Here is a 14,421-nt window from a genome sequence, read left to right on the forward strand (position 1 = left end):
AGGAGGAGTGGGAGGGCACAAAGGGGACAGCAGTGGCTTGCTGGCCTTGCAGAAGTGACAATTCAGGATAGCTGCTGTAAAAACAGGAAACCATGTCAACAAATGAAAAGACTGCTATAAGCAATAAGGGCGAGCTGAGGCTTAAAGTCCTAAATTACAATTGCACATTTACAGATTTAAATCAAAATGCTTGAAGAGACTCAATAGGCCTCAATGAAGCTTTTTTTTTTTTTTTTTGGAAGAACAATTTCCTCTCCTGCAATAAGGAGAGATAAACCCCTTCACAAAATGCTATGAAAACTCTTTTGGAAACCAAAGCATTCAGGCAAATATACATGTGGAAATAGAGTTACACATATTTATAGTGTGGGTATGGGGTGTGTGCTTACACTTTTAAAAAACTTATATAACGGTTGAATTTCTGATCCAAAGGTTTTTAGCACTTCAAATGTATCTATAAATTAAACTGAAATGGTGAGGATGGTTGGCCACTAAAGAAAAACTAAAGCTGAAAGGACACATTGTTTATCTCATTTCTTGAATTAAATTAAGTAAAATATCTCTAAATTAAAGTCCATCAGGTTAGGACTTTGTATTATCCAACTCTGATTCCCAAGTGAGCAAAATACCTAGCATATAGTAGATAACAAACGAAAGGAAGGCAGAAATCACCTGATATTCTCATCCTCTGTATAAAGTTCAACTAATTTTATCTATCTAGTACAGAAAAATACTAGAATCTAAATGGTCAATTCTAAGTTTTTTAAAGTTCTATTTCATCAGAACCACAACTCTCCCCCTAATCTTGATGCATTTTAAAGCAGTTGGTTTATGTTAAACATTTAACAAGGACTTCCTACCTCCCACATAGTCTATTAAGTGTTTATGCTAAAACAATAACATCATAGGAGTTAGACGTCACTACCATAATGCCCTCCTAACAAAAGTCTAAAGCAGCTAAAAAATTGGGAGACCAAAATGTAAATTATCAAAACACTGATGATGACAAAGACAGTAGCAGCTAACATTTTTTTAAGATTTCTTTATTTATTTTAGGGGGAGGGGAGCGAGAGGGAGTGAGGGGAGGGGAGAGGGAGAGAATCTCAAGCAGACTCCCTGAGAAGCTGCTAACATGTTTATGCACTTACTACGTATGCAATGCTCTACATACTTTACACATAGTACTGATAACTGTCCTCACACCAACACTAAAAAGTAGGTACAATATTATTCCCAATTTATAGATGAGAAAAATGAGGTACAGAGTTAGATCAAAAGAGTGTTATATTTACCTGGTGAAATTATTAAAACCACAGACTTAGAAGTTACCAGCACACAAACATAATAAGGAAAAGAAAATACTCATCACTTGGTCATAAAACCAAAGTCTAAAAGTCTTTGATATTCTGGCTACACTACATTCTTAAAGCTCAAGGGAGAACGAGAACAGACAAGTCATTTCCCTCATGAGTTAATAACAACAGGTCCCCAAAAGAGGGATAGCATTATTAAGTTATCTCAGATTTATATGCATCACAAATACAAGTGTTCTTTAATTTTCAAAACTGCATTTACACGAATTGGTAAGAGCAGAAACATGTCTATTCAAGGATCACAGAAGAAAACGCTCCAATTACCCTTCATCACAAGATTGGCCAAATACTAGGGATCTGATTAAGTGATCTACAATTAGTCTCTGAATTTTTGGTCTTAGGAAATCATGATCTCCTGAATATCCACAGACTTTTCATTGCTTACTAACACTGTCACGTAATTCTAACTAGTCAAAAATGAGCAACTGCTACAATCAACTTTATATATAAACTCTAGCCTAAATGCAATCAATTTAGGATTATCTATAAGACATGGCTTTGCATTATCAGGAGACTCATATTCACTGTCTAAACTGACTTAAAAAAAAAAAAAACTCAGGTATATTTAAAGACACTGTAACCTACCTTCAATTTAAATAAATAATAAGTAATCATTGCTAGGGACTCAGGATAATGAAGGCAGAACTGATGGTGGGTTTCATCACTCCAGGGAAGCCAGCAGCAGGGAGGGATGATGTGTTTATACTGACTTGCACACAAGCAAATGGCATTTTTATGGCACCATTTCTTACGATGGCATGAACACGGCCAAAAAAAGCCGGTGAGTGATAGATAACAGCTAAGGTGACAAAATCACAATGTCTAGGCTCAAATCCAGATCCCACTTTCAACAACGAGACTTTGGCAAGTTCCTTAGCCCATAAAAGCCTCAGTTCCTTCATGTGTAAAACTAGGGTGATGACAACATCGACCCCACAAGGCAAACTATAAGGAATAAGTATATTAATGCATGTAAATCACTTATTAGACTATGTGGGAGGTAGGAAGTCCTTGTTAAATGTTTGCTATGACCTCATCATCAATACTACCAAAACTGTGTTTTAAGGGGGGAGGACAAAGGAATAGAAGGTTGACACTCAGTGCCACTAGACTGCTTCAATAAATGTTAATAATAGTCCTCAGAGATTTCCAACCCTGACATTTGTACACCTTATTGCACTGATAGCTTCTAATTGCTCCTAAAAGAAACAAATATTCTAAAATATTTGTATCTTAATTTCTTCAAGAATAAATATGTTAAGGGCATTTGCCTCTTGTTATTTTTCCCATTAACAAATATATCCTGATTACTTAATATTCTTCTACATTTGATGTACATTCTTTTAATCTCAAGACTGGATATTTACAAATCCTGTTATACAGCCTCTAGATGTCATAGTTTCCTAAGTTACAACCTAAGAATCACCCTAGATCAGATCAGATCACCTGTATCTTCTTCTAAACCCCATCCCTGACTCCCCCCATTCCTTCAGTTAGCCTCAGTTCAAGCACTACCCTCCTCAGATTACTTCGATTGTCTCCTCACTAATCTCCCTGCCCAGCCACTCAATCTCATCCACCTTTGTATTTTCAGAGAGACACAGGTATCATCTTTGAGGGGAAGGATGGGGAGGCATTTGGTCACATCATTTTGCTGCTTGACAACTGGCCACCTGGCTACAGATTAAAAGAGATTTAAGAAAAATATCAACCGATAAATAAACTGTAAAGAAAAGATTTTTTTGAGACAAAGAGATTTTGAATATTTTCATAATATTAAGGAATTATTTTTTTAAGGTTCAATGATAATATTGTGGTTAGGGTTTTTGTTTAAGTCTTTATCTCTTAAAGATAAAGATACATATCAAAATTGATACAGAAGAATTGTTATGTCTGGATTTACCTAAAAATAATCCAGTTAGAGGTGGGAGAGGGGAAATAAGAGATGAAACATAACTGGCCATCAATTAACAATGCTGGATGATGCATACATGGGGGTCCATTATACTACTGTCTCTAATATTGTGAACATTTGCAGTTTTCCATAATAAAATGTTATTTAGAAGGGAAAAAACTCATTTCCAATTGCCTAAAGAATCACGACTGGTATTTTTAACAACACATTCACAAGCAAATATGACTGTAGCCTGACTCTTCTCTTAATTTGTCATCCTGACGCATACCCAGATGTCAGTGGCCCTGAACTTGCCGCAGGTATTCAGAACATCAGACCAGGCCCCTTCCCCTTTTACTGTTCCTTCTGCCAAGAAAGTCTCTCTAGACTACCAGATACACTTTTGAGACCTAATTCAAAGGGCCACTTCTCTGAGACTCTTCCCATTCCCCTCAAGGCTTCTCTTGTACTTCTTCAGCCCTTAGTACCTATCTATATATAGGTATATATCTATATATAGGATATATTCTTCTCTCCATTTCTCTCAGTTCTTCTGGTTGGTTACATTTTGTTGTTGTTGTTTTCCTTTTATTCTATTTCTAGCTCCTTCAAGAGATTATAATTACAGCCTCCCTAAGGGGGAGAAGCTGTATTTCATTTATTTCAATAAATATTCCCTATAATAAGCATGGAAAGTAGTAATTATTTATTTAATAGCACTTTGAAAAACAGAAAGTCAACAGAACAACAGTCAATCATGGCAAACATTATTAATAAAATAATATGTGCAGCAAACCAGTTTATATGTCCTTAATACAATATATTTACCTACTATATGTTTATCACATTCTTAAAAAAAATTGTAATTTTTTCAAGGAATATGTTACATATCTTGAAAGAAATATCAGTATTATTTATAGAACAAACTAAGCCCAAAGAGATGTGGGCAGCTTATTTTCCTATTTCTGAAAAGGTGATAAACTAAAATATGACATTTATGCTATCATTAAATCTCATTTGACGTGGTTGTGGGAACATGTATTTTGTTCTGTTAGAAAGACTACACTGTTTCTTATTTCATAATGATAAAAATGTCAAAATATTCCATAATATTAAATAATATCTCTGAACCACAAGTGAGAGATATACAGGTATAGATGGGAACTTAGCAGCAAAGGACTGTAAACTTTTACTTTATGACAGGCAATAGTTGAAATGTTTTACGTTTCTAAATTACAAAAAATAAGTTAATAACTTAGCCGTTACTAATACTCCTGTGATACTTTAAGGAAATTATTTCGTTATTGCAGTATACACTGTACAAAGAGAAAGAAAACACCTACTAGTATAAAACTTCATTTGCTTCGTGTCTTTCATATCTCACAGTCTCACACATTAACCTGTAAAAAAACAAAACAGAGACATGAGTTCAATATGTCACGAGAAAACATTCTAGTAGGTTAAAAACATGAAAGAGACATGTGGTTTAGAAAGTTAAGATTACTTTATATGGACTGCCACAATCACTTATTAGCCTCAAGATAAATATAAATATTTTTGGTATCCAGGTTAACAAAATATAATAAAACAAAATCTGGTAAAGAGATGCTAGAAAAAAACTTTTGTTAGATGACAATTTTGCCATGTGTATTTTATAGGGAACAAAATAGCATGTGTTTTACACTGTGTAAATGACATGTAGACAAATTAATGTTTTCCGAGGTAAGCAGAAAATGAGAAAAGAACCTAAAAATTAGAAGAGAGAACCCATTAATTTAAAAAATGATAAAGTCATTCACGTTAATGTTACTTACCAGTATGTAATTTCAGACAAAAGGAGGCTTTTATTAACTCAGTATATTTATGACTAATGACTAAATGGAGGCTTTACAACTTAAAGATTTGTTATTTTGGCCGATTCATCCCTGAGGAAAAAATTATGGAAATTATGGAAAACATGAATAAATGTTTAAATATTCAAAATTACCTCAAGAACAGCATCTTCAAGAAGCATCCTATTAAGCCCAAGTAAAATTTCCAAAAAACACAGAAATGCAAAAGAGAAAATGACTATTCCTTCTTATGAAAGAACTAGCAAATAAAAAAGTGGCTATAAAAGTGATTATTTCAACAGCACCTCCATTTTGGTCAATGGGGTTAGTGGTCTCCAATTTGTGAAACTCTGATATCAACCTACATCATTTTTCCTGTTTGCTAAATCCAATTAACACCACATACTCTTGATTTTTCACTTGAAAACAACTCTCTGGTATATTCTTCTTCCTTGTTCTTACTACCATCACCTTACTTCAGAGGTCCTCTCAATCCCTTACTTGAAACATTCTACCTGAATGTCACTAACTCCAGGAGGAAGCATCAAACCTTGAATACACATCATTAACAGAGATTGAATCACACCAATTCTTTATAAGAGTCACAATTGATGGGTCTTAAATTACACAGCAGCTCTGTCTTGTTTCCTATTAGAATGAAAGAAGGATCCTTGCTGCAACCTCTTCACTGGATCTCATTCCTTCTCCTACAATAGACTCTGCTTTCCTTCAGGTTTACCTCCTTCTCCACATCACCATCCATTTCTACCTCTCTCCTAAATCACTTCCTTTACTAAATAAACTCATCTTAGCATCACCTATTGTATGGGGCAGGGGGACACCTATTTGAGCACACATCTCCCTCCAGTTATTATCCATATTTTGCTTTTCCCATGACAAATATTCTCCTCTTGGACTGTCTATATATTCTTCTCTCCATTTTCTCACCCTCTTGCCACTTCTCCATCATTTGCTCCCTGAAATTCCAAAGAAAAGACTCTAAAAAGTTATTAGCATCCTCTGTGTTATCTAAATCCTTTCTGTCCTTATCTTAATTCCACTTCTCAGCAATATTTGCTGACTCCCTTTTTCCTTACACCATCATCTTCTCGAGGCTTCCTGTCCTCAGTCTTCTGGTCTTCCTCTTAACTTCTTAGTCATTTTTTTCTGTCTCCTTTGGATTCTCCCCCTTTCCCATTCCTCTGACTTCTAAATGTTATCAACTCCTGTCAGCCCTCTTCTCCTCTGCACCATGTAATCTCATCCAGTTTGTGGTTTTAAATTTAATCTATAAACGGATGACTTTCCAAGCAATGCCCCACATCTAATCTCTCACCATGATATACACTCATCTAAATGCCTACTCAGCATAGCCACTGGCTGTGTAACAGTGATTTCATGTTCAAAATGTCCAAAACAGATCTTAAATTTCTTTCCTAAGAATTTGCTTTCCCACAATCAGTAGTACCCAATTGTTTAGGCCAAAGATCTTGGAGTCATTACCCGTGACTCCTCCCTTTTCTTCATATCCCATCTCTCTGCCAGCACCTGTTTCCAAAATATATCCTCTCAAATTGACCAAGTCTACAAATGTAGATGTCAGCTTCTACTTTTGTACACCTACTGTCCATTCTCCACATGGTTTCTAAAGAAATCTTTCTAAATGTTAAGTCAGATCACCTACACTTCTGCCCTTGATTTCCACTACCTTTGGAAGAAATCCAAACTTCTTATCCTTGGTGCCTTCATACACCAAGCCTATTCCCATGGCAGAGTATCGGGGCATCACTACACTATGGAGATTTCTGCACAGCTGCCCTGACTCAAATGTTACTTCCTCTGACTACAAAGTCAAAGCAGCCCAGCACCCATTCTTATGTGTATGGTAAGTGCTGGAAGGCTTGTTTGTACAAACACACCCTAAATGCTCCCAATAATCACTATCTTGAGACTATAGAGATCCTATCCTCCCTCTATATTCCCATCAAGCAGAATGTATAGAAGAAAGTGTTCAGCGTTCAAGGTCAGGGGCGCTGGGGGATGGCCGGCCAGAAGCATCTCCTTTGTAACAAAGAAAAAGAGGTATCAGAAAGGCAGGAATGAAGGAAAGGGACTCACAGGAGAAGGAAACAAAGAAGAGGGCTATGCATGTTACCTGTTCCCAGATGTAATAAGACCTCACCGTAGCAGGGACCACCCCTACCCCCCACCCCCCGCCTTGAGAAAGCAAATAATCCAATGCAGCCCTTGTTGGGCTCTGGCAGAAATTAAAACCTGAACAGCAATTTACAAAGGGCGCCCTCAGAGGGAGGATGACGGACGCTTTCTCTATGAACTAGGGAAGAGGCAAAGGACACGGACTGCTGGTTCAAGCTACTGTCACCTGGGTGTCTGGGGACCGGAGCCACATGTCAGTCACATGTAGAACTCACCATATATTGGTCTAATAGAAACAAAGTGTTTGGCTCTGGTTGAAACCAGTGCCAAATTTACTCTCCTTTATGGAAACTACTTTCAAGGGCCCATCTCTGCCATCGATGGGTGGGGGGTGGTACCATCCAAATGAAGCAGACTGCAGTAATTGCAGACAGGATAACTCCCACCAAAGCCCCATACAGTGTATATAACCCCAATACCCAAATATATTCTAGGAATGGATGTCCTCTCAGGACAACTACTGCAGGGGAATTCAAACTGAGGGTACACTTAGTCAAACAAATAAAAGGAGACGCAAAATGGACAGCTGTAATACTACTTGTCCCACAGAGGGTGATGGCAATTAAACAATATCATCTCTTGGGAGGCCATGAAGAAATCACAGGCACAATTAAGGAATTAGCCAATGTGGGCATTATATGACCAACTCATGGTCTATATAATAGTCTCGTCTGGCCTGTGAAGAAACCAAATGGAACATGGAGAATGACTGTGGATTACAGAGAACTAAACAAGGTGGTACCCCCTCTTCGTGCAACTGTGCCCAGCATCATGTCACTTGTTGATGTGAATTGGGGAAGTTTTAGGTACATATGTTAAACCTGGCTAACACCTTTTTAGGTATTCCCATAGCCCCAGAAAGCCAAGAACAATTCGCTTTCAGCTGGGAAGGAGAACAGACATTCATCATCCTACCACAGGGGTTTTTATATAGCCCCATGATTTGCCACAGCTTAGCGGCCAGTGACCTAAGTCATTGGGCAATTCCAGAGGCAGTCTGTTTGTCTCATTACATTGATGATCTAATGTTAACTTCTCAGTCTTTTTCTACTTTGCAGTCCGCTGCACCAGATTTGCCTTCTCACCTAACAAGTCAAGGATGAGCAGTCAACAAAAACAAAATACAGGGCCCTGGCTTAACGGATAAGACAAAAGTTGTTTCTGCAGCAGTTATTGATAAAATACAGGCACACCCATGTCCCACCATCCCAAAGCAGTTGCAAACTTTCATAGGTCTCCTAGGGTTTTAGCATCAGTTTATCCCCTGCCTGGCTCAACTGCTTCTGCCCCTTTATAGACTGGTTTAAAAAGAAGCCCAATGGGACTAGTCCACAAAGACAAGGCAAGCATCTGAACAAGGCAAGATGGCTATTAAATACATCCAAACCTTAAGTATTCTCATACAGGGACAGCCATATGTATTGGATGTCGCCAGTTACCCAGAAGGGTTTGGATAGAGCTTGTGGCAACAGCAAGGGCACAAACATGTGCTATTAGTTTCTGGTCACAATTTTAAAAAGGAGCTGAGACCCAATATAGCATTTTAGAACAATAGCTGTGTGCTATTTACCATGCCTGATGGCAAGTAGGAAACATAACTAAAGGGATCCCAGTAGCTGTTCACACCCAGTATCCTATAGCAGGATGACTAAAGGATACATTCCAAAAGCCCAAATCAGGCAGTGCCTAGACCCAAACTAGCTGAATGGCATGCCTACTTGCAACAATGTAGTACCTTGACACACAGCCCCCTTCGTGTGGAGCTGCACTCCATCTCGGCCCCGTAACTTATGTCACAGCCATTAACTGGCATAGCATAGCCACCATGGCTGCCATCCTTTGTGCTGGAAGGAGAAAGACCGATCCCTGAGCATGCCTGGTACGTTAATGGCTCAGCAAGGAGCAAACCCTGCACCTGGATGGCTATTGCCATCCAACCCTCAACTGAAAGTATCTGGGTAGACTCTAGTACTAGACATAGTAGTCAATGGGCCAAATTATAAGCAGCATGGGTGGTACTGCTCCATGAACCTACCCCACTATTATATGCACAGATAGCTGGACAGTCTACCAAGAATTGACCATGTAGCTTCTCCAGTGGAAGGCACAGGACTGGATGGTAGTGGAACACCCACTCTGGGGCAAAATGTGGAAGGACATACTCCAGCAATTATGAGGTATGAACATCACTATTTACCATGTAGATGCACACACAGCATGCACCCCACCTGATAATTAACAAGATAATGATCTGGCCCATGGCTGCCTCCTAGAAGATATGCCAACAGAGGATGTTACCACCTGGCTACACAAGAAGGTGGGACACAGGACACAGACCTTGTGGGCCATTGCTAATAACTGGGGCTTACTGTGGTGTTACAAAGACATTGGAACCATCAGCTAACAATGCTCAACCTGTGCCCAGGAACAGCCACCACCTCTGTCAAGTGACACTGGACAGATAACAAGGGAGCAGCACCATATTCAAAGACGGCAGACTGACTACCTCGGTCCCCCGCCCCTCTCTGATGGTTGCTGTTATACTTTGATGTGTACTGACACTCATTCGGGACTCCTGCAAGCCTACCCCAGGAAGCGTGCTAACCCAAAGGCTACCATCCTCAGTCTAGAACAGCTGGGTGCTCCCTATGAGGTACCACTGACATTGACAGCAACCAAAGCTCCCACTTTACAGGACATGAAGTGCAAGAGTGGGCCAACACTCAGACATCCATTGGCATTTCCATCTATCATACAATCCCACTGCAGCTGGACTGACAGAACGCATGAATGGACTGTTGAAACAACAAGTGCAACAAGAAACCCATTCACTGGCCTTCTGGACGAGTGCCCTGTCAACAGCTATATGGACATTAAATGAACAGGTACATTCCAATCAGTCGAGTGCCTATACTCTACTCATCAAGGACCTGATGTCACCCTTAGAAGACAAGTAGACAGAATGCAGGAAGGATGTTCTCTGCTGCAAGTAGAGCACAAGGTAACCTTTTATTGTCCCTGCCACAAGATCCACCTATAGGGAAACATATAATTAAATGGCTCTGGAAATGGCAAAGAAGTCCACAGTGATTCGGGTTTTTGGCCCAATGGGGACTAGGAATAGAACAAGACCTACCCATCACCCCATTTCTTGACCCCACTCCACCAAAGACAGTGAAGGTACACAACCCCAGGCCTCTCATAAAAAAAGGACACTACTGGGCCATATGGGTGGCTCAGTCGGTTAAGCACCCGACTCTTGATTTCAGCTTAGGTCATCATCTCAGGGTTGTTTGACTGGGCCCCATGCTGGGCTCCGCTCTGGGTGTGGAGCCTGCTTAGGAGTCTCCCTCTCCCTCTCCCTCTGCCCCTCCCTCCCTCTATCTCCCTCCCCCTCTTAAGGGAAAAAAAAAAAAAAAAAAGGACACTATCATAATCACCTTATGGAGCACTATTATACCCCCACCATCCTTTTCAGGCTTATCCCACTGTATAGCAGAGGGGAGGCCAACAATTGGGTACTATAAACCTGGAGCCAAACCACAGTCATGGGTGGTGTTATTCCAGAACACTGCCTCCTGCATTCTATTAAACAATCATGACTTGCCTCTTCTGGTGGTTACTAAACAGCTTAACTTTTTGCCCTTAGATTCTGCATGGGGAACCTTTTGCCAATTGGGTCCTGACCATAGCTTCTATACAGGATAAAACCAACTGTTGGGTATATAGTGAACTCCCCCCATCAGCGACTGTAGGCTTCCTCTGGCAAAATGTTTTCTAGAAAAAAAAAAAAAATGTTTTCTAGAGTTTCTTAGCCATTTGTGTTCTCCTATTATTTGGATGCTGTGGCTTGTACTGTTGCTGTAGGATTTGGTTGCACTGCACCTCGGCATACTCGGCCCCAGGGACATTGCAAAAGAAGAGAATATAAAAAATGTACAGGCCAGGGGCACCTGGGTGGCTCAGTCATTCAAGCATCTGACTCTTCATTTAGGCTCAGGTCATGTTTTCAAGGTCATGGAACCTGCTTAAGATTCTCTCTCTCTCCCTCTCCCTCTGCCCCTCCTTGCCTCCTCTCCTCTTAAAAAAAAAAAAAAAAATGTATGGACCATCCAAGGTATGCAAGGTGGAGTATATGGTACATGCTAGAAGGCTAGTTTGTACAAGCACACTCTGAATGTTCCTGTTAATCACTATCTTGAGAATGTAGAGATCCCATCCTCACTCTATATTCCCATCAAGCAGAATACGTACAAGAATGTGTTGTTCAGCGCTCAAGGTCAGGGGCTCCAGGGGTGGCCAACCCAGAGCATCTCCTTTGTAATAAAGAGTGACTGGATGGCAGGCCTTGAGCTCCTTGGAACTGGCCATGGAGGGTGGGAAGGGCTACAGACAGCTGCTAGACTAAGTTGCTACCCTATAAAAACTTGCTAACTGTGGATCCAAAAGCAGGTGTTTTGTCCAGTCGACTGTTCCTGAATTCCCTGTACCTAAGTTCCCTCAATAAACTTAGGTCTCAATCACGGCTTCTCTGCCCTTGGTTTAGAGTCTGCTGGGACATGGCCACACACCATGCTAAATGCACTAACATCTGAATAAAACAACATTGACCCATTTACTTAAATCTTGTCTGCCCCACCAGGAATATAAGCTCCATAAAGGCAGAGGTCTGGTCTACCTCAATGTATCTCCATGGCTTACGTCAATGTCCAGCACATAATAGGCACACATCAATGACTGCTGACTGAATAAATAAATTTAACCAGTGCCCTCAGAAAATCATGATAAAATCTTCTATAAGACAAATTAATGGGGAAAGTACTAAAATAAATAAATAAATGGGAAAAGTACCAAAACTGGTCATCTTTAAACATCATTGGAGGATGTTTTAACAAAAAGCACATTAATAGTCCCTGAATTCAAGAATATACTAAGCATAATTTAGTTGTTTCTTAATGATCTAAAACTGCTTATGTAACAATAATTACACTTATCCGTAATGCTAAAGAACATGTATTTCAGCAAGCTCTTACTTCCAACACTGAATGGGTCCAGACAGTTACTTTGCTTTTTCAGACTTTTGGCTCTCACCTAACTATAGCATCCTCTGCCCTTTTGGCAAATATGCTGCTTCTAATCCATGTGGATTCAGGGAGTAAACGTTAGAAAAATAAAGTTGTGTTGAAAAAATATATAGTTTTCAAGTGAAGATCTGAAAACCTATACACTTCATAGGATATGTGATCTTACAGCAACATAGTCATTAACTGCATGCCAATTAACACTCAGAATCACTTTACTGCTTACACATGGGTGGGCCACAATAATGCACAAAGCTGAAGTTTTCCAAAAAATGAAAGTCTCTGCTGTCCCTCATAGAAGACTAATGTTCTATTACCTAACGCCAAATAAACAAACTTTCAAAATCATGATTAAGTGCCGTTTCTTTTCTAAAATTGGAAAACTCTATTATGTGGAAGTCTTAACTGTTCCCTGTTAATCCCAGGGATAAAACTTTTATGTATAAAATTCAAAGAAAATAAATTATCTAAATAAGATATATTTTTCCTAGAAATGGTAGCTCTTTTATCCAAGTCATTGTATTTATCTATACCTCTTTTTTTTGTTTGTTATTAACCATGTTGGTATCTTGATCTTGTTCTAAAAAAGGACTGAAGTTAGTTTCAGCTGATATTTTCCATAAATATCAGAAACAAATGATTTTCAACTTAAGCAGAATAAGATAAACATTTTAAAGTTCCCTCCCTGTAAGCTCATGCCAACAAACAAAACTGTATAGTCTCCAAAACAGACTTTCTAAAGTATAAATAGACTAAACTATATGACTGAATTAATCAGCTATTTCTACCCAAAATTTCCCTTTGAAGCAGTGGAAAATTGGTGGTTCTAAAGCTGGGTGATGGATTTATGGGACTTCATCGTACTATTTACTTTTGTAATTTTGAAAATTTCCATTAAGAAGTAGTAAAATTTTCCTTGTTCTATTGCACAGAGTCCCTGTTACCTGAATAACTTTATAACCACATATACCATAGACATACATTATATAATATATGTAAATATTATTTAAATATTATCCATGTGTGGTTTTATACAAACATAGGAATGTGCCATTTATATTTGCGTATTAAATAATTCCATTTGCACTTGCAGATTAACTGCATTCAATCAAATAGATGGTGCTACAATTTTTTCTTAGGGTAGTTGTCACCAAAAAAAAAAACATAAAATGGAAGTTAGACACTTTAAAAATTATTCCTACTTTAATTTGAGCCATCTTCTAAATTCCCAATAGTTTTGTCCTTTCCAATAAAACCTGAATTTTTAAACACTTAACCTGCAATCTAATTTAAATGATTTTCATTAAAAATTAAATTTTAGAAGTACTCAATCCTCTTGACACTTTTTTCAATTAACAACTAAATATGAAATTGACAGGCTCGCATATTAATTAGTGTTTAAAGAGTAAAGGGAAAATACATAGAAAAAGTATTCCTTTAATAATTCACAACTGCTGGTATCAAAACTAGCTACAATTGGAGGAAAGAAAACCCTCTCTATGTCCTTGCTGGTGTTTATATATAATCCATCTTCCCAAGGTCCTTTATATTCTGTTCCAGTTAAGACAAAATCACTGGATTATATGTTTTTGTTCTTTAAATACAGCTCAGATAACCATAATTAAGGTTACTCTATCACTGTAGAATAGAACCAATAAGATTTTATATGTGTTTCCCAAAAAAGGGCAGTTAACTTAATGCAATAAATATATTCCATACAAAGACCTAAAACATATTAAAATAATGAACCTCATTGTTCTTTGAATGGTTAAAAACATTCTGGTTTCTTATGTATCTAAGTGCTGAAATGTAGATCTTTGTTTGCCAGGACAGCAAATAACACTCCTTTTGGGGTATTCACCAAGTAGTATTTATTCCTTTAGATGAGGGGGGCAAGGAGTGGGATATGGAGGAAGAGAAGATATCACTATGGCAGAAATGTCAAAAAATTATTATATGGATGTAAAACTTATAAGGCCCAGTACAGAGGCTAGATGAGGCAGAGTTTTCGTAAGTTATCTTTA

At 38.5% G+C, this 14,421-nt stretch overlaps 1 protein-coding gene across 10 annotated transcripts in view; it reads right to left on the reverse strand.

Annotated features, from left to right (window-relative positions):
- RAPGEF2 (Rap guanine nucleotide exchange factor 2) overlaps positions 1-14,421 on the reverse strand; it is a 237,105-nt gene that overhangs the window by 152,786 nt on the left and 69,898 nt on the right. For all 10 annotated transcript variants that reach the window (XM_035022800.1, XM_035022807.1, XM_035022802.1 and 7 more), the window contains exon 3: positions 4,611-4,667. In XM_035022800.1, the coding sequence (XP_034878691.1) occupies positions 4,611-4,667 (57 nt within the window). The remainder of the gene's footprint in view (positions 1-4,610; positions 4,668-14,421) is intronic.

The sequence above is a fragment of the Mirounga leonina genome, unplaced genomic scaffold, assembly GCF_011800145.1.
Source record: "Mirounga leonina isolate KUSES-001 unplaced genomic scaffold, KU_Mleo_1.0 Mir_176, whole genome shotgun sequence".
In the NCBI taxonomy this organism is placed as follows: Eukaryota; Metazoa; Chordata; class Mammalia; order Carnivora; family Phocidae; genus Mirounga; species Mirounga leonina.